This window comes from Salmo salar, chromosome ssa03 (genome assembly GCF_905237065.1).
Source record: "Salmo salar chromosome ssa03, Ssal_v3.1, whole genome shotgun sequence".
NCBI lineage: Eukaryota > Metazoa > Chordata > Actinopteri > Salmoniformes > Salmonidae > Salmo > Salmo salar.
The window spans coordinates 10,829,357-10,851,083 of record NC_059444.1 but is presented as its reverse complement, the minus strand read 5'-3'; the positions used below and the strand labels follow the sequence as shown (position 1 = coordinate 10,851,083).

General features: G+C 43.3%; 1 protein-coding gene across 1 annotated transcript; it reads left to right on the top strand.

Moving 5' to 3' along the window:
• Positions 1–11: 11 nt before the first annotated feature.
• On the top strand, positions 12–21,117 carry LOC106598352 (COP9 signalosome complex subunit 9). The gene is made up of 3 exons (XM_014189397.2): positions 12–390; positions 16,711–16,783; positions 20,119–21,117. The coding sequence occupies exons 1-3, from the start codon at positions 328–330 to the stop codon at positions 20,154–20,156; spliced, it is 174 nt and encodes a 57-aa protein (XP_014044872.1). The 5' UTR covers positions 12–327; the 3' UTR covers positions 20,157–21,117.
• The last annotated feature ends 610 nt before the right edge of the window (positions 21,118–21,727 follow it).

The following is a 21,727-nucleotide window of genomic DNA, read 5'->3' as shown; positions in this document are numbered from 1 at the left end:
CTACTGTAAAAAGAGAATGCATGACAAATGCACGAGGCTTAATATGTTAAAACTCCTAACATTGTTTTCATCCATCATATGGTCTCATTTAACATAGTCTTAAACTAAACACAATGTTGGTGTAAATGTGCCTTAGAAGGCACTTGTATATCCGGCACGTTTATTCTGTTGCATGCGCGTTCCTTGTCTCCCCATCGGATATATTTTTATATGACACTGCATCAAAACCGGCGACGGCAGCTAGCTAGCGGCTAGCTTGCTAAACATTCAAGCGTTCAATTATTTAATTCATGTATGACAATTAAAGACCGATAAAACTCAACCGTGATGAAGCCAGCAGTCGACGAGATGTTCCCCGAAGGAGCTGGGCCATACGTGGATCTTGATGAGGTTTGCAAACATTTGTTATGCTTCAGAATTGTTAGTTAGGTAGCTATGTTAGATAACGTTAACATTACCTGCTAGCGAGCTACTGTAACTAGTTCGATTTCCTCTGTATGAACTCACACTAGAAGTAACCAAGCTCTATTTGGTGGCTGTAGGAATTTTAATTGAGCTTTTATTGAATTTAGCCAGTTCACCACTGTCGTCTTCGGTGGGGTTTATCAGCGGTTGGCATCCAACGTTATGGTGTATTACCACCAACTACTGTACTGGAGTGTGGGCCAGAGACGGGGTGAAACTAAATCCTTCCTGCCAGCCCTTTGCCCTTAAAAATAGATAACAACATATTTGAGACTATATGTAATGACGTTCTACTCAATATACTCTTTATACTAATTTCCTGTAACCACTTCTCCCATCTTTCTAGATTTCAGCCTCTCTCTTTCCCTCTGATATTGCCCACACTAGCAAAACATCAAATCACCTTTTATTGGTCACATACACATGGTTAGCAGATGTTAATGCGAGTGTAGCGAAATGCTTGTGCTTCTAGTTTCTGACAGTGCAGTAATATCTAACAAGTCATCTAACAGTTCCACAACAACTACCTAATACACACACATCTAAAGGTGTGAATGAGAATATGAACATGTAAATATATGGATGAGTGATGACCGAGCTGCATAGGCAAGATGCAATAGATGGTATAAAATACAGTATATATATATATATATGAGATGAGTAATGTAAGATATGTAAACATTATTAAAGTGACTAGTGATCCATTTATTAAAGTGGCCAATGATTTTGAGCCTGCATGTAGGCAGCAGCCTCTGTGTTAGTGATGGCTGTTTAACAGTCTGATGGCCTTTGAGATATAAGCTGTTTTTCAGTCTCTCGGTTCCAGCTTTGATGCACTTGTACTGACCTCACCTTCTGGATGATAGCGGGGTGAACAGGCAGTGGCTCGGGTGGTTGTTGTCCTTGATGATCTTTTTGGCCTTCTTGTGACATCGGGTGCTGTAGGTGTCCTGGAGGGCAGGTAGTTTGCCCCAGGTGATGGGTTGTGCAGACCGCACCACCCTCTGGAGAGCCTTGCGGTTGTGGGCAGTACAGTTGCCGTACCAGGTGGTGATACAGCCCGACAGATGTGAGGGTTTTAGGTGACAAGCCAAATTGTTTCAGCCTCCTGAGGTTGAAGAGGCGCTGTTGTGCCTTCTTCACCACACTGTCTGTGTGGGTGGATCATTTCAGTTTGTCCGTTATGTGTACGCCGAGGAACTTAACTTTCCACCTTCCCCATTGATGTGGATAGGGGGGTGCTCCCTCTGCTGTGTCCTGAAGTTGAGAGGTTATTTTCCTGACACACTCCGAGTGCCCTCACCACCTCCCTGTAGGCTGTCTCATCGTTGTTGGTAATCAAGCCCACTACTGTTGTGTCGTCTGCAAACTTGATGATTGAGTTGGAGGCGTGTATGGCCACGCAGTCGTGGGTGAACAGGGACTACAGGAGAAGGCTGAGCACGCACCCTTGTTGAGGATCAGCGAAGTGGAGACCCAGGGCCTCAAGCTTAATGATGAGCTTGGAGGGTACTATGGTGTTGAATGCTGAACTGTAGTCAATTAACAGCATTCTTACATAGGTATTCCTCTTGTCCAGATGGGATAGGGCAGTGTGATGGCGATTGCATCGTCTGTGGACCTAATTGGGGTGGTATGCAAATTGAAGTGGGTCTAGGCTGGCAGGTAAGGTGGATGTGATATGATCCTTGACTAGTCTCTCAAAGCACTTCATGATGACTAAAGTGAATGCTGCTGGGTGATAGTCATTTACAGTTGAAGTCAGAAGTTTACATACACCTTAGCCAAATACATTTAAACTCAGTTTTTCACAATTCCTGACATTTAATCCTAGTGAAAATTCCCTGTCTTAGGTCAGTTATGATCACCACTTTGTTTTAAGAATGTGAAATGTCAGAATAATAGTAGAGAGAATGATTTATTTCAGCTTTTATTTCTTTCATCACATTCCCAGTGGGTCAGAAGGTTACATGCACTCAATTAGTATTTGGTAGCATTGCCTTTTAAATTGTTTAACTTGGGTCAAACGTTTCGGATAGCCTTCCACAAGCTTCCCACAATTCCTCCTGACAGAGCTGATGTAACTGAGTCAGGTTTGTAGGCCTCCTTGTTCGCGCACACTTTTTCAGTTCTGCCCACAAATGTTCTATAGGATTGAGGTCAGAGGTCAGAGCTTTCACCCAACTTTAAACATCAGCTATCTGAGCAGCTAACCGATCGCTGCAGCTGTACATAGCCCATCTGTAAATAGCCCACCCAATCTACCTACCTCATCCCCATGTTGTTTTTATTTACTTTTCTGCTAATTTGCACACCAGTATTTCTACTTGCACATCACCATCTGCTCATCTATCACTCCAGTGTTAATTTACTAAATTGTAATTACTTTGCTACTATGGCCTATTTATTGTCTTACCTCCTCACGCCATTTGCACACACTGTATATAGACCTTTTTTTCTATTGTGTTATTGACTGTACGCTTGTTTATTCTATGTGTAACTCTATGTTGCTGTTTGTGTCGCACTGCTTTGCTTTATCTTGGCCAGGTCGCAGTTGTGAATGAGAACTTGTTCTCAACTGGCCTACCTGGTTAAATAAAGGTGAAAAAAAGAGCTTTGTGATGGCCACTCCAATACCTTGACTTTGTTGTCGTTAAGCCATTTTTCCACAACTATGGAAGTATGCTTGGGGTCATTGACCATTTGGAAGACCCATTTGCGACCAAGCTTTAACTTCCTGACTGATGTCTTGAGATGTTGCTTCAATATATCCACTTAATTGTCCTACCTCATGAAGCCATCTATTTTGTGAAGTGCACCAGTCCCTCCTGCAGCAAAGCACCCCCACAACATGATGCTGCCACCCTTGTGCTTCATGGTTGGGATGGTGTTCTTCGGCTTGCAAGCCTCCCCCTTTTTCCTCCAAACATAACGATGGTCATTATGGCCAAACAGTTCTATTTTTGTTTATCAGACCAGAAGACATTTCTCCAAAAAGTACGATATTTGTCCCCATGTGCAGTTGCAAACCGTAGTCTGGCTTTTTTATGGCGGTTTTGGAGCAGTGGCTTCTTCCTTGCTGAGCGGCCTTTCAGGTTATGTTGATATAGGACTCGTTTTACTGTGGATATAGATACTTTTGTACCTGTTTCCTCCAGCATCTTCACAAGGTCCTTTGCTGTTGTTCTGGGATTGAGTTGCACTTTTCGCACCAAAGTACGTTAATCTCTAGGAGACAGAACGCGTCTCCTTCCTGAGCAGTATGACGGCTATGTGGTCCCATGGTTTTTATACTTGCGTAGTATTGTTTGTACAGATGAACGTGGTACCTTCAGGCGTTTGGAAATTGCTCCCAAGGATGAACCAGACTTGTGGAGTTCTACAATTTTTTTCTGAGGTCTTGGCTGATTTCTTTTGATTTTTTCCATGATGTCAATGCAAAGAGGCACTGAGTTTGAAGGTCGGCCTTGAAATGCATCCACAGGTACACCTCCAATTGACTCAAATTATGTCAATTAGCCTATCAGAAGCTTCTAAGGCCATGACATAATTTTTCTGGAATTTTCCAAGGTGTTTAACAAACTATAGTTTTGGCAAGTCAGTTAGGACATCTACTTTGTGCATGACACATGTAATTTTTACAACAATTGTTTACAGACAGATTATTTCACTTATAATTCACCGCATCACAATTCCAGTGGGTCAGAAGTTTACATACACTAAGTTGACTGTGCCTTTAACAAGACATTTGTGGAGTGGTTGAAAAACGAGGTTTAATGACTCCAACCTAAGTGTATGTAAACTTCTGACTTCAACTGTAGTTCAGCTACCTTTCCCTTCTTGGGTACAGGAACAATGGTAGCCATCTTGCAATATGTGGGGACAGCAGACTGGGATAGGGAGAGAAGACTTGCTCCACTGTCTCTGTTAATGGCAATTATCACACTTTCCTGTTGGATGCTTTCCTATCACATTTAAGGTCTTATTCAACCGGCTGTGTCCCACCCTTAATCTTGTAAAAATAGCCTCCCCTCTGTCCCTTCCTGCCGCCCTCCCCTCCCCCGACTTTCCTCTGTACTTGAAATAAATGCCTGCCCTTGGTATCTCTATTCCACTGCTCCTGCCATCTCTGCACCATTACTGTCCATATCAGGCTTTCTACCATATCAACTCTGCACATGAATCAGAGCAAATAACTACTCTGTCTGGCTTGACTTCCTCCACCCACTGCAAGGCCAACAGTATGGCCATCAGCTCTGCTGTATATACAGCCAGAGTTCTTTAGTGGCATCGTCTGCTGTATATACAGCCAGATGATCTGTACGTTCCTGACTTCCAAGGCCATCCCGTTAGTCTTCGACTTCCACCCCACATTCCTGCACCACAAATGCTGACCCAGTATGTCCTGTCCTTGGATCTTTTGAACCATCTGTGTAAATGGCCACAAAATCCTGATACACAGTATCCAGACATCTATTAAACCAATCAGATGGATCAACACCCTCCCTATCTTTCTGTAGTCTCTCCAACACTTCTAGATCAACTACTGGAGGTGGGAGGAGCCATGGTGGATTTACAGGAATTGCTACCATTGGACTAAACTCCCTTCCATAGAGTCCCATCTCCTTCGTCTGGGTATTAGGGGATGGTGGGGGAGGCAATGCAAATAGTCTGGGTAGCCATTTGATTAGATGTTCAGGAGTCTTATGGCTTGGGGTAGAAGCTGTTTTAGAAGCCTTTTGGACCTAGACTTGGCGCTCCGGTACCAGTCTATGACTAGGGTGGCTGGAGTCTTTGACAATTTTTAGAGCCTTCCTCTGACACGGCCCGTCAGGAAGTCCAGGATCCAGTTGCAGATGGAGGTGTTTAGTCCCAGGGTCCTTAGCTTATTGATGAGCTTTTAGGGCACTATGGTGTTGAACGCTGAGCTGTAGTCAATGAATAGCATTCTCACATAGGTGTTCCTTTTGTCCAGGTGGGAAAGGGCAGTGTTGAGTGCACATGCACATTTGAATGGGTTTAGGGTTTCTGGGATAATGGTGTTGATGTGAGCCATGACCAGCCTTTCAAAGCATTTCATGGCTACAGACGTGAGTGCTACGGGTCGGTAGTCATTTAGGCAGGTTACCTTAGTCCCTGTGCCCAAGAACACTATGGTGGTCTGCTTGAAACTTGTTGGTATTACAGACAGGGAGAGGTTGAAAATGTCAGTTGAAGACACTTGCCAGTTGGTCAGCGCATGCTCGGAGTACACGTCCTGGTAATCCGTCTGGCCTTGTGACTGTTGACCTGTTTTTAAAGGTCTTACTCACATCGGCTGCGGCAAGTGTGATCACACAGTCGTCCAGAACAGCTGATGATCTCATGCATGTTTCAGTGTTACTTGCCTCGACGCGAGCATAGAAGATATTTAGCTCGTCTGGTAGGCTCGTGTCACTGGGCAGCTCTCGGCTGTAGTCTGTAATAGTTTGCAAGCCCTGCCACATCCGACGAGCGTTGGAGCCGGTGTAGTACGAGGTCCGAAATGCCCCACTGCATTTTCTGAGCACTATGACATCTAGCCTTTCCAATGCCGAACCATATGCAATACTGCCATAGTCTATTACAGATTGGATCAATGCAACATACATGGTCCTGAATGAGGAACGCCCAGCCCCCACTCCTTCCCCATCAGACAATGCATCACATTTAGTACCTTCTTACTCTTTCCCACCACTCTCTCAATGTGTTCTGCCCAGGTCAGTCTATTGTCAAAGTACGCCCCAAGAAATCCGAAGGCCCCCACCCTCTCCAAGTTTCTCCCATATAACCTCAAGCATACCTCATCTCCCACCTTCCTCCTGGTAAAGAACACTGTCTGAGTTCTCTCTACAGAGAACCTGAATCCCCACATTAATGCCCACCACTCAACCTCATCAATTGCTTCCTGTACCTTCCTGACTATATATGGCACATTTCTTCTTCTTTTCCATAAGGCCCAATCAGCAAATAACGACTTCCCAATATCTGGCCATACCTGAGAGTAAACATCATTGATCATGATCGAGAACAATAGAGGACTAGTCACGCTCCCCTGCGGTGTACCGTTATCCACAATGTAGCTGCCTGAGAGAGACTTCCCCACCATCATCCAAATAGACCTTCCAAACAGGAAATCCTTTATCCAGTTGTACGTTCTTCCTCCTACCCCCATAAAACCAAGCTTGATTAACAATCCCTCCTTCCACATCATACCCTACGTCTTCTCCACATCAAAGAAAGACCGCTACAACAGTCTCCTTGTTCACCTGACCCATCCTGACCTCTGCTTCTAAGCAGAGCACTGGGTCCATAGTTTCCCTACCCTTCCTGAACCCACCCTGATGTGGCGATACTAGCCCCATGCTCTCCAGGAAGTAAGTTAGCCTCTCCGTAATCATACAGTCATGGCCGAAAGTTTTGAGAATGACACAAATATTAATTTTCACCAAGTCTGCTGCCTCAGTTTGTATGATGGCAATTTGCTTATACTCCAGAATGTTATGAAGAGTGATCCAATGAATTTCAATGAATTGCAAAGTCCCTCTTTGCCATGGAAATGAACTGAATCCCCCAAAAACATTTCCACTGCGTTTTAGCCCTGCCACAAAAGGACCAGCTGACATCATGTCAGTGATTCTCTCGTTAACACAGGTGTGAGTGTTGACGAGGACAAGGCTGGAGATCACTCTGTCATGCTGATTGACTTCGAATAACAGACTGGAAGCTTCAAAAGGAGGGTGGTGCTTGGAATCATTGTTCTTCCTCTGTCAGCCATGGTTACCTGCAAGGAAACACGTGCCGTCATCATTGCTTTGCACAAAAAGGGCTTCACAGGCAAGGATATTGCTGCCAGTGAGATTGCAGCTAAATCAACCAGCCAAGCGGTTCAATTGTTGTGAAGAAGGCTTCAGGGCGCCCAAGAAAGTCCAGCAAGCGCCAGGACCATCTCCTAAAGTTGATTCAGCTGCGGGATCGGGGTCCCACCAGTACAGAGCTTGCTCAGGAATGGCAGCAGGCAGGTGTGAGTGCATCTGCACGCACAGTGAGGCGAAGACTTTGAGGATGGCCTGGTGTCAAGACGGGCAGCAAAGAAGCCACTTCTCTCCAGGAAAAACATCAGGGACAGACTGATACTGATATTCTGCAAAAGGTACAGGGATTGGACTGCTGAGGACTGGGTGAGTGCTACCATGAGTCCTGTGTCATGCCAACAGTAAAGCATCCTGAGACCATTCATGTGTGGGGTTGCTTCTCAGCCAAGGGAGTGGGCTCACTCACAATTTTGCCTAAGAACACAGCCGTGAATAAAGAATGGTACCAACACATCCTTCGAGAGCAACTTCTCCCAACCACCCAGGAACAGTTTGGTGACGAACAATGCCTTTTCCAGCATGATGGAGCACCTTGCCATGAGGCAAAAGTGATAACTAAGTTGCTCGGGGAACAAAACATTGACATTTTGGGTCCATGGCCAGGAAACTCTCCAGACCTTAATCCCATTGAGAACTTATGGTCAATCCTAAAGAGGCGGGTGGACAAACAAACCCCCACAAATTCTGACAAACTCCAAGCATTGATTATGCAAGAATGGGCTGCCATCAGTCAGGATGTGGCCCAGAAGTTAATTGACAGCATGCCAGGGTGGATTGCGGAGGTCTTGAAAAAGAAGGGCCAACACTGCAAATATGGACTCTTGGCATCAACTTCACGTAATTGTCAATAAAAGCCCTTGACACTTATGAAATGCTCGTAATTATACTTCAGTACTCCATAGTAACATCTCACAAAATATCTAAAGACACTGCAGCAAACTTTTTGGAAATTAATATTTGTGTCATTCTCCAAACTTTTGGCCACGACTGTACATTCTATAATCTTACATACATGTAATGTTAAAGTTATTGGCCAATAGCTTGTTGGCCTCGTTTGGTCCTTCCCTGGCTTCCGGATTGTTACCACTACTGCCTCCTTCCAACTGCTTGGTAGATTCCCCTCCTCCCACAACACCAATAACTTATCCAGTGCCTCATCACTAAGATGGGCCAACATTGAAGTTAACCCAGCCTTACCTATTGACATTTTCACCTCAACACATCCTTTACATCCTCCCTCCTATCCAGCACTCCAAGATGCTCCTCTCTCGTTCTGTCTCCCCCTCTGCCCCTCCTCTGATCAATTTGCAGAGCTATGCACTTGGACAAACACTTTGACCATCATCTCTGCCTTCTCCTCATCTGTTACTGCCACATCCTTCCCACTCGTCAACACTGGATAATCCCACTCCCTTCTGACCCCACTCATCCTCTTAATCATCCCCCGCACTTCTCCCACTGGTGTCGCCCTTCCAATGGTGGTCACAGAACCGACGCCAACATGACGCTCTTTGCCTAACGTATAGTTCTCCTCACCAGAGCCTGGGCCTGCTTATACTGAATCAGATGTTGGAAGTTATGTGTCCTTTTCAGTACTCTAAATTCCCTGTTCCTGCTCCTCACCACTGCCCCACACTCCTCCGTCCACCACGGGACTGCTTTCCTCCTCCTTCTCCCTGAACTCTTAGGTATCACCTCAGTAGCTGCCCACACTAACACTATTCTCACCCAGTTATTCATACTATCCTCATCTCCTCTCATATCCAACCGAGACATCACCCGCTCACCCAGCTCCTGAAACTGATCCCACTTTGCCCTTTCAAACACCCTACTCCATCCACTGACACCTCCTCCTCCCTCTGGCTTACTGTCCATACTATGGGGTAATGATCACTCCCTACTGTCGACTCCTCCCATACCTCCCACTCACAGATTCCTGCCATCGCACTAGATACCAGAGTGAGGTCCAAGGCAGACTCTTTCCCTGTGTCTACATCAATCCTGGTCCCTCGGCCATCATTTCAGGCACACCAGATCTTTCATTTCTATCAGATTTTCCATCACTTGGCCATTTCCATCCATCCGTTTCCCTCCCAGAGCGTGTTGTGAGCATTAAAATCACCACATGACCTTACTTCTATCCTGGCCCTCCACCCTCTCCAACTCTATGTCCAATACCTGACATGGATTATAGTAGTTCACTATCATCCCTCCTCTCAACCACACCACCACCACATATTCCTGTTCAATACCTTTGCCTAGCATCCTGTAAGGAAGTCCTTGCTTTATGAAGGTGGTACCCCTCCGCCTACATCTCTGTCCCTAACAAACCTCTACATATCCCTGTATCCCTGTACATATCCCTAAACTCCACAGTTTGGTTTGAGCCATGTTTCCTGCACAAGAGTCACATCAGGCTTAGCTGGCATATCTACAATTAACTGCTTGAACTCCTGCCCATTAGCCAACAGGCTTCGAGCATTCCATTGTAGTACTACCATCATAACTAAGATCCAGTAATACATGACTCCACCCTCGGCTGATTGAGGTCATCTCCAACCTCTTCCCATGTCAACCCTGTCATACTCAGATGTCTCCCATCAGCTTTCACTGTTAGCTGAATCCTCTCTTTTTTTAGACTCTACTTTAGTGGTGCTATTGATAGCTCCTGCTATGAACGTCACCAGCTTTCTCTTATCTATGTATACCATAGCGCCGCCCACCTGCCCTGTAATCCCCAGTCTAGATGCTCCTACCCATCTCTCCCTGGAACCTGTAGCTCCCTGGACCTGGACCACCCCCACTGCCTCAGCATATGGCACCCTTCTCTCCACTTTCACTTGTTGGACCTCCACTGCCTGCTTCATAGCCTCACACCCACTATATACCACACTATGAACACCCCCACAGCTGCAGCACTTTGGTTGTCCACCATCCCCACACTTCCTATATTCATGCTCCCGGGCACACCTCGTACCGGAGCTCCGATTAGTTTCGGTATCCCGTGCCTATAGCAACCCTACACCTCTGTCGCGTCACTGAGATGAACCTGCTAGCTACCGGCTCATCCCAGATAGCTAACCACTGTCAACCAGAGTCGGTGCTTACAGGATATGTTGATTAGGGCGATTTTCCCTTTAGCCCAGGAAGCAGCCATTCAACTTGCCATTCACCAGCTTTTCAAGCTTAATAATGTAAAAATAATGTTGGTACTTACCAAAGAAAGGAGTTTCATTGAGCAACTATCATCATTACTGCCGTTCCGCCCGATATATGTGCTTCAAAAAAAGGTATAAATAAGAAGTTCATTGCAACCGAAAAAAGCCTTGTCTGGAAACGAGTACTGATTTTGAGCAAGTGGACATGTGCCAAATCCACCTCTTCTGCACCTCCAATAAAATCACTCATTACTGCCGCTCACAGTTCGGCTGTTCCAGCGGCAGGAAAGGTCATTGATTGTATCACCTTCAACACCTTCAACAGTACGAACGTCTTATCAATCTGGTTACCCTGCGCGGAATGCAATAATATGTCATGTATGTAGATTAAGTAGACAATATAGGGTATGTTTTCACAGTGATTGTATATGTCTAGACATACATTATTTAGTGTGTTTTCATTCCTTTAATATTGCAGGAGGTGCAGAAGAGGTGGATTTGGGCGCATACCAATCAGTACTAATTTCCAGACGAGGCATTTTTTCGGTTGCATGTAACTTCTAATTTAGACATTTTAAAGTTCTTATCAGGTGGAACGACCAGTAATGACAATAGATGATCACCGAAACTCCATTCTTTGGTAAGTACTGAACATATTTGTGACTGACCAGCTCAAATTGGTCTTATGTAGCAACATTTGAAATTGTATATCTTTTTTTTACATTGGATAAAAGTAGACTCAGAGCTACAAAATAGTATATCATACACTGCAATTGAGGAACAATAGGAAAGTCATTCTGCTTTGAAAATTCATAAACTTGTAAACTCATTTTTGAGAAAAGGGCCTTTGAAAGTTTTGGTACCTACTGGAGAGCTCTCCTTTGTCTACACTACACACACTTCAAACAGGGAATGTTAGCTACTGTAGCTAGCCAGTCATCTAACATCAGCTGACTAGCTAACAGCAAGCTTTAACTAGCAATACAAACTGATTGTCATAGCTAGCTAAAGTTAACCAATAGGTTCAATGTTAGCTAGCTAAGATTTAGGCTATAACTAGCAATGCGAAATGGCATTCTGAAAACTGCACTAACGTTACACACACAAGTTAATGTTAGCTAGCAAGCCAGCCACCTAAACTCAGCTGACGTTAGCTAGTGCCCAGAAACCTGCTCCTTTTACTCTCTGTTCCGAACGTGCTAGACGGCCAGTTCTTATAGCCTTTAGCCGTACCCTTATCCTACTTCTCCTCTGTAACTCTGGTGATGTAAAGGTTAATCCAGGACCTGCAGTGCCTAGCTCCACTCCTACTCCCCAGGTGCTCTCATTTGTTGACTTCTGTAACCGTAAAAGCCTTAGTTTCATGCATGTTAACATTAGAAGCCTACTCCCTAAGTTTGTTTTATTCACTGCTTTAGTACGTTCTGCCAACCCGGATGTCTTAGACGTGTCTGAATCCTGGTTTAGGAAAACCACCAAAAACCCTGAAATTTCCATCCCTAACTATAACATTTTCCGCCAAGATAGAACTGCCAAAGGGGGCGGTGTTGCAATCTACTGCAGAGATAGCCTGCAGAGTTCTGTCTTACTATCCAGGTCTGTACCAAAACAATTCGTGCTTCTACTTCTAAAAATTCACTTTTCCAGAAACAAGTCTCTCACCGTTGCCTCTTGCTCTAGACCACCCTCTGCCCCCAGCTGTGCCCTGGATACCATATGTGAATTGATTGCCCCCCCATCTATCGTCTGAGCTCATGCTGCTAGGTGAGCTAAACTGGGACATCCTTAACACCCAGGCCATCCTACAATCTAAGCTCGATGCCCTCAATCTCACACAAATTATCGATGAACCTACCAGGTACAACCCCAAATCCGTAAACACGGGCACCCTCATAGATATCATCCTAACTAACTCGCCCTCCAAACACACCTCTGCTGTTTTCAACCAAGATCTCAGCGGTCACTGCCTCATTGCCTGCATCCGTAATGGGTCTGTGGTCAAACGACCACCCCTCATCACTGTCAAACGCTCCCTAAAACACTTCAGCGAACAGGCCTTTCTAATCGACCTGGCCGGGGTATCCTGGAATGGCATTGACCTCATCCCGTCAGTAGAGGATGCCTGGTTATTCTTTTAAAAGTGCCTTCCTCGCCATCTTAAATAAGCATGGTCCATTAAAAAACAGGAAACATTAGAAACAGGAATAGATATAGCTCTTGGTTCACTCCAGACCTGTCTGCCCTTGACCAGCACAAAAACATCCTGTGGCGTTCTGCATTAGCATCGAATAGCCCCCGTGATATGCACATTTTCAGGGAAGTTAGGAACCAATATACACAGGCAGTTAGGAAAGCTAAGGCTAGCTTTTTCAAACAGAAATTTGCATCCGGTAGTACAACCTCAAAAAAGTTCTGGGAAACTGTAAAGTCCATGGAGAATAAGAGCACCTCCTCCCAGCTGCCCACTACACTGAGGCTAGGAAACACTTTCACTACCGATAAATCCACAATAATTGAGAATTTCAATAAGCATTTTTCTATGGCTGGCCATGCTTTCCACCTGGCTACCCCTACCCCGGTCAACAGCCCTGCGCTCCCCACAGCAACTCGCCCAAACATCCCCCACTTCTCCTTCACCCATATCCAGATAGCTGATGTTCTGAAAGAGCTGCAAAATCTGGACCCCTACAAATCAGCCAGGCTAGACAATCTGGACCCTCTCTTTCTAAAATTATCTCCTGAAATTGTTGCAACCCCTATCTGGAAAGAGAGGCCTGTTCAACCTCTCTTTCGTATCGTCTGAGATTCCCATAGATTGGAAAGCTGCCGCGGACATCCCCCTCTTCAAAGGGGGAGACACTCTAGACCCAAACTGCTACAGACCTATATCTATTCTACCCGGCCTTTCTAAGGTCTTCGAAAGCCAAGTTAACAAACAGATTACCGACCATTTCGAATCTCACCGTACCTTCTCCGCTATGCAATCTGGTTTCAGAGCTGGTCATGAGTGCACCTCAGCCATGATCAAGGTCCTAAACGATATCATAACCACCATCGATAAGAGACGTTACTGTGTAGCCGTATTCATCGACCCTGGCTAAGGCTTTCGACTCTGTCAATCACAACATTCTTATTGGCAGACTCAACAGCCTTGGTTTCTCAAATGATTGCCTCGCTTGGTTCACCAACTACTTCTCCGATAGAGTTCAGTATGTCAAATCAGAGGGCCTGTTGTCCGGACCTCTGGCAGTCTCTGTGGGGGTGCCACAGGGTTCAATTCTCGGGCCGACTCGGTTCACTGTATACATCAATGATGTCGCTCTCGCTGCTGGTGATTCTTTGATCCACCTCTACGCAGACGACACCATTCTGTATACCTCTGGCCCTTCTTTGGACGCTGTGTTAACTAACCTCCAGATGAGCTTCAATGTCATACAACTCTCCTTCCGTGGCCTCCAACTGTTCTTAAATGCAAGTAAAACTAAATGCAAGCTCTTCAACCGTTCGCTGCCCACACCTGCCTGCCCATCCAGCATCACTACTCTGGACGGTTCTGACTTAGAATATGTGGACAACTACAAATACCTAGGTGTCTGGTTGGACTGTAAACTCTCCTTCCAGACTCACATTAAACATCTCCAATCCAAAGTGAAATTTACAATCGGCTTCCTATTTCGCAACAAAGCATCCTTCACTCATGCTGCCAAACATACCCTCGTAAAACTGACCATCTTACCGATCCTCGACTTCGGCGATGTCATTTACAAAATAGCCTCCAACACTCTACTCAACAAATTGGATGCAGTCTATCACAGCGCCATCTGTTTTGTCACCAAAGCCCCATATACTACCCACCACTGCGACCTGTATGCTCTCGTTGGCTGGCCCTCGCGTCATACTCGTCGCCAAACCCACTGGCTCCAGGTCATCTACAAGTCTCTGCTAGGTAAAGCCCCTCCTTATCTCAGCTCACTGGTCACCATAGCCGCACCCACCCGTAGCACGTGCTCCAGCAGGTATATCTCACTGCTGCCAATGACTGGAACGAACTGCAAAAATCTCTGAAGCTGTAGACTCTTACCTCCCTCACTAGCTTTAAGCAATCTACCTCATCCCCATACTGTATTTATTTATTTATCTTGCCTCTTTGCACCCCAGTATCTCTACTTGCACATTCATCTTCTGCACATCCTACCATTCCAGTGTTTAATTGCTATATTGTAATTACTTCGCCACCATGGCGTATTTATTGCCTTCCCTCTCTTATCCTACATCATTTGCACATGCTGTTTATAGATTTTTCTACTGTATTATTGATTGTATGTTTGTTTATTCTATGTGTAACTCTGTTGTATGTGTTGAACTGCTTTGCTCTATCTTGGCCAGGTCGCAGTTGCAAATGAGAACTTGTTCTCAACTAGCCTACCTGGTTAAATAAAGGTGAAATAAATAAAAGTTAACAGCAAGCTTTAACTTTTGTTTAGACATGTCACATTAACGTTAGCTAGCTAAAATATGAACTATAATCCCAATCCATAGAGTAACGTTACTAGCAATACAAACCGATTGTCATAGCAAGCTAAAGTTAACCAAATAACGTTAGGTTCATTGTTAGTTAGCAAGCCAGCCATCAAACTCCAGCTAGCTAGCTAACAACAAGCTTTAGTTTGCAATGAAAACAACTTTCGGACAAAATTAGAAACGTGTAATATCTGAATCTGTAGCTAGATTATTACCTGTATACATGGATGAAAGCTTCACGGCAGACTGCAACCCCTTTTATAAGACATCCTGTGTTGCTTCCGTTTAGTTTGCACAGCTTGTTTGGCCCGTTGTGTTCCACTGATTTCAAAACGTGTTATTTTCAGAGTGAGTCAGCCAGCATTGCACGGCACGATCGTCATCCAGAAAGTAGTTCATCACAACTTTTTCTCACTGACCTTTGTTGATAGCGCCTGATAAATTCAGGGCAGCAGCAACATATTTGCAGTTCTCCATGTTTAAAGTTATATCTTTAAAAAAAAAATGCATTACGAGCAGCTCATTTTATAGACACAAGATGCAACACCGCAGACCAATCCAGCCCACTCATTATCTCAGCCAATCATGGCTAGCGGGAAGGTTGCTGCCTTTCTCTGTGGCTAAACCAACTAGGCTCGTAATTTTAACAATTTTATTCGGATTTACAGATGACATACAAGTTTGATATTAAGGAACATGAAAGTTCACATGTTCGAGAAGGCATTTCTGCCCAAACAAACGCATTTTGATTAAAAATACAAAAATTACGTTCAAAAAGCTCTCTTGTGAAGTCAAGGCTTGCGACATATGCCTAGTTTCCTGAATCGGGTCACATTTGGACATTATTACACTTGAAAAGCTGGTGAATGGCAAGTTGAATGGCTGCTTCCTGAGCTTAAAGGAGAATCGCCATATTCAACGTCTCCTTTGTAAACCCAGATTCTGGTTCAGCTCACCACTAACTTTGAGCACTGCTGTCTTGTCTAACTTTAGTTGCAGCTGGATTAACTAACGTTAGCTGTTGAAGTCATACTTTGTCCATTGGCACAGGGAAACCCCCAGGAACACACACACAGCTACAGATTGTACACCAGATAATGGGAAATAGACAAAGATTTTTGGTATCCATTACTGGGCGTCCCATTACGGTACAGGATAGGTACTGTTTGGTGTAGCAAACCTTAACTTGGCGATTATCATCTTCTTTCTTGATTCGGTCAAACATGTATCTTCTTTTAAAAGGTCAGTGTCCAGTTGCAAGTGGTTCGTTTTTGAATTTAGAAAACACTCTGTTATTAAATAAAAATGTTTTGCTCCATTAAGTAATCCAACAATGTGTACGCCACCATCTTGTCTATTTCAAATCTTCTCTCATTGATCGAGACAGGTGAGCGTCATCATGACATGCAGCACTTTGTGGTGAACACCCACCTGTCTCAATCAATGAGAGAAGATTTGAAAGTATCGTCACATTAAGGTTGGTCATAAATTCTTTGTGCTACGCCAAATGGTACCTACCTAATAATGCCTATCAGCCAGCTGGAACAAGAGCAATGATCGGACTAGGCGATATTTGAATAGCTAATACCAGCAACCCTCAGAGAGGCCTGTCTCTTTAACTGTGTGCTCGTTGAGTTCACCTCCATCACCTGCTGAATTTTCTATCCTGACAGGCCGGGGGGAGTACAGGACTGCTCATGGACCTGGCCACCAATGAGAAGGCAGTTCATGCAGACTTTTTCAATGGTAAGATTTAAGAACACCTGTTTGGGTGAAATGGTAACTCTACATCTCCCATAGTTCCATATTTACTATCTATCCTGTCAGAGACAGAGGTGCTGCTACATTCTTGTGAATATTGGTCAGGGCCATGTCCCCCTTGCATCCTATATGCCAGGGTTTCTCAAACGTTTTGCCCTAGCGCTACACAGCTGATTCAAATATCCAACTCATCATCAAACTTAGATGATTTGAAACAGCTGTATAGTGCTGGGGGAAAAAAAAAAAATGTGCACCCATGGGGTGCCCCAGGACCAAGTTTGGGAAACCCTGCTATATTCTACCACTCTTTTTGAAGACACTCATTATTCATAAAGGTTCATCCATGCCCAGTACACAAAGCTGGTTGCAATGACGTGATTCTGACATATATTTTGTGACGTCATGGTCAGGTTGTGTACTGCTAATAAAAGCATATTTTCTAGATGTCTCTTTAGTGATCTGAAAAAGGTGTCTTTAACTGACAAGATAACACTAAGTATGAAGTTTGAGGAAAGTATGAAGTTTGAGAAAGGAATCATGGCTAATTGACCAGATAACCAAAATGTCTTTCCTAGACACATTGATGTTGTCCTTGTAAAAAATGTTGTTAACTGGTTGTAAGATGGTAATATGACGTCTCAACAAGCAGAAAATGACATTGACGTCCCATGCGAAATTTAGCATCCGTGGATAGACATAATCTGACCAGAATAGTCAGATTCATTTTGTAATGTTGTAGTGTGGTTAACTTTGCAATGTTGCTGACTCAAAATAAATAATAGCAATGATAACCTTTGTGCTTTTGAAACATTAAGAGTTCCAGCTGCTAAAATTACTAAAACATCACTGAACAGTATCAACTATATGCATAATTTTGATATTGTAGTGATCTGTTTGCGAACGGTAGCGGTGTATAATGCAGCGGTGTATAATGCAGCGGTGTATAATGTAACAGTGAATAATGTATTGAGGCCCTTGCGGGTCTCGATACCAGGTCTCACAGCCCGTAGGCATCACTGCTTCAATAAGGGTTAATCCTTCAGTTGCATACGTAGAGATGGTTTGTTACAGTATCAATCCTGAAACTCCTATCATGTTAACACTCACAGCATCAATCCAACTGTGATTTAAACACATTGACTTGGTAGGGCATTGGACCTTTGAATGCGTTGAGGTTGCTGCCTTTAACCAGAGCAGCTGACCTGTATTCCATATGAGCCGAGTCGTCAAGGCAGATTGAATCCATTAGTGCATGTCTTCCTCCAGCAGCTCACCTCCATTCTGTTTCTTCAGAACTCTGTTGGCTTCTGGAGCAGCAGGAAGCATCTTTACTGGCCTCAAACCATCACTCCTGTTTTTTATTTTACAAAGTTAGTTTTATAATGTAGTGTGATCCCTGTCTTGAGGCAAAATAACATCAAACATGACTTCTTCTCACCATATGTCTATAAAATCCGCGATCTGGAGAACGCGGACGCAATCATGGAATCCAGACATTAAAACGGAACAACAATATTCAACAATGTATTGAAATTGATAGGGAATCAACTAAAATATATTGAAAATAAATATATTTGCCCAAGTGTGTTATAATGAACAGAATGCACAAGTATTTTGTATTTCCTGCAACTTTCTGAAAAGGCAACGATTGTGTGTGTGCGGTGCGCTTGTCTACCACTGTGTAGCCGTTAGCGACGATGTTTTGAAAACAGCCTTCAGGGCCCATTTTTTTCAAAAGTTATCTGGATTTCGCCTATCAGGTAGGATTAAAATGCACAGAAATATAATGAACAGAACAGACAAACCATTGTTCTATTCATTCTATTTCTATACGTTTAATCCTATCTGATAGATGAAATCTAGATAGATCACTTATGAAAAACTGGTCCCTGGTAGATGGAAAGGCTTTCACAAAATCTTTCTGAATTAAATGTTAACTGCATAGTAGCCTATGCTTACCTGGCAGAATGATATTTTTATTAATCCAACTATCATTACATGTGTGCTATATGAAACAGCTAAACAATATCCTCTTGCTATGTACAAACTGGAATTAAAGGGTAACTGTATTGTTTGAGAGATATGCAGCATGTTATTAGGCACACCTGGTTAAAATGGTATGCACGTGTTCAGTGCGTGATATTGGAAATATGTATCTGATTGGATGCGCATAGTTTTATTGGCAGGCCTCATTGGTTGTTAGCCAATGTATTCAATTGTGTTTCCTTTGAGCGGGAGCAGATGGACGCAGCCTGGAACCGGCTATGTAGTATCCACTGTCACATTGGAAATAAACCTCTTCTTCCCAGACCTAACAAAATGGTCTCCTGGTGTGTTTTAACAATTGTTGTGAACTTAGAACATCCACATTTGTTTTTCTATTAAATGTTTTTAATTTTGAAAACCAGATAATATGGAAACCTGGAAAACGAAATAAATAAATAATGGAGTCTGATTCACTAGCCTACCCAGACCACCTCTGCTGGAACACCCAGGGCTGTTATGCAAGACGTTTGTTTATAGGAGACAGAATTTATTTCCTCTTTGTTGCAATAGCTAGTTATGTGACTGTGTCTAGTTGAAGAGGCTTCCCTCAAACTTAAAGTGGATTGATTGAATAAATCAAGTAGCTCACAATTTTTATTTTTGTGTGTATTTTGATTAGTTTAGAGCATTGTTTTCCTAATCAAAGTCTTTCCTGGAATACCCCCAGCCAGTCCACATCTTTGATCTATTCCAGAACTAGCAGTAGCTGATTTAACTAATGAGGGGCTTTTGAATGAGCTGGCTGGGGGTACTCAAGGTGAGCTCTGTGAATCACTGGGTTAAATTGAGTTCAAAGGAGATGCACAAAGAGAGTTCCACAATGTCTTGAAATGTGGCTCCTAAAAGATATGTCCTTTAAACATGCCTCCCTATTTATTTTATGTAACCTTTATTTAACTAGGCAAGTCAGTTATGAACAAATTCTTATGTTCAGGGGCAGAACGACAGATTTGGACCTTTTCAACTTGAGGATTTGACCTGTACGCTCTAACCTAGGCTACCTGCTGCCCCCCTATAAACATGTAACATATGAGATAGGTACTTGTGTCTATTTTAACAGCCCGTCTTAGAGTGCAGGTCATGTACAAGTGGTTGGTTTGCTAAAGTCTTTCATTTGGCTTAAAGTATTGTTTTCCTGTTGTCTGTCTTTTCCTTGATAGTATTGCCAAAGTATGGTTTTTGATAACAGCTTTTAGGGGATTGACTTCCATAGACAATGACTTGTGAAGATCACGGATTATTCTAAATTCATGCATCTGTTTTTTTCTCCACAGATTTTGAAGACCTTTTTGATGACGATGATGTCCAGTGAGGAAGATTATGGATTTATTTTTTGGGGGGGATTTTATTTTTAATAAGGTGATTGAATGAAAGAGTGGATGATTTTCTGGGACTACATGGAAAACTGGCTATTTAAACTCTAATGATATACAATTTACATTCAGCCAAATAGCTAGTTCGAGGTTTTAACAAAATCGCCACTGCTGCCACCAGATGTTGCACGATTCCCCCAAAATATGTTGGAATGTTCCAATTTATGAGTTGCTATCATGCTAACGTAGCTTCAACAGACTTCCAAGCTGGATTATAGGTTTGTCTCTATCTCTCCCCTCTTCTCTCTGAGAACACCTGTTCCTCAGGCATGTGGAGCATAATTATATACGGGATGATCCCAGAGCCTCCGATGCAGTCAGATTGCAGATGGCAGATGATGAATGGGGCGCCACAAAGAATCCCTTAAATTATTTGTAATGACAAATAAAAGCCTGAGAATAATGATAGTTCCTAGGTTTTATATATGGGCACAGTGAGGCTTGATGGATATGGTGTTTTGGATTAATATCCTGTTTCATTTTGTCTCCATTGGTTACATAAATGTTAAGGAGAAAGATGAGAAAATGCATATATCACTTGTCCATGTATTTGGTTACCTTGGAAACACTAGAGCAGGACACAGTACATTATAAAGCTCTATATACTGTATCTACAGTACCAGTCAAAAGTTTGGACACACCTACTCATTCCAGGGTGTTTATTTTTTTGTACTATTTTCAACATTGTAGAATAATAGTGAAGACATCAAAACTATGAAATAACACATCTGGAATCATGTAGTAACCAAAAAAGTTTTAAACAAATCAAAATATATTTGAGATATATATGATGACAGCTTTTGCACACTCTTGGCATTCTCTCAACAAAATGTTAATTGTACTCCACAAAGAATTACATGAATAATCTGTATTTTCTAAAGTAAACAACTGAAGCACAAAGTTTGAGTATATTTAATGTCGACGTGGAGAGTTGTTGATCCAATTCCACCACACATATGCTATGATTAATTGCTCGGGACACATTTTGATGTTCCAAAATGTAAATAATTCCTGGCCTTTAGAATTAACACTTTCCATGTCAACAAATAATATTTATTTTCAATCAAGTGTGGATGACGAGGGATCTAGTTAGGAGGGTGCTACGGCACGGAACATTCAGATCAAATCTGTTGCACAGAACAGAGTTCTATTGTGATGTTGAATAAATGATGATATCAGCTCTATTCATTTCCATAGCTGTGGGATGTAGGGGTGCTGAGGGTTCTGCAGCACCTCCTGAGATGGATATTTTTTGTGCACTGGGACTTTATTGCTCCTGTGTGAGCGGACCAAAAATAGTTTAGGTACCCCCACCACTAAACATCTTTCCGCGGCCATGTTTATCATGTTTCAGAATGTTTCACCTCGTTGACTGACCACACCACTGTACGTGTTCTCTTCCCCTGTTGGTGGCGTGTAGTTCGTCAAACGAACACATGGAAAAACTGCTTACATGAAAGTGGTGGTAGGGCCTCATCATTTTTACAGCAAGGGTCTGTTTTTTTTTAAC

Excerpts from the sequence above, each read along its gene's own strand:
- LOC106598352 (XM_014189397.2), top strand. The coding sequence starts at position 328 with ATGAAGCCAGCAGTCGACGAGATGTTCCCCGAAGGAGCTGGGCCATAC. Across the intron at positions 391-16,710 it reads CATACGTGGATCTTGATGAG|GCCGGGGGGAGTACAGGACT; the intron begins GTTTGCAAACAT and ends CTATCCTGACAG. Across the intron at positions 16,784-20,118 it reads TCATGCAGACTTTTTCAATG|ATTTTGAAGACCTTTTTGAT; the intron begins GTAAGATTTAAG and ends TTTTCTCCACAG.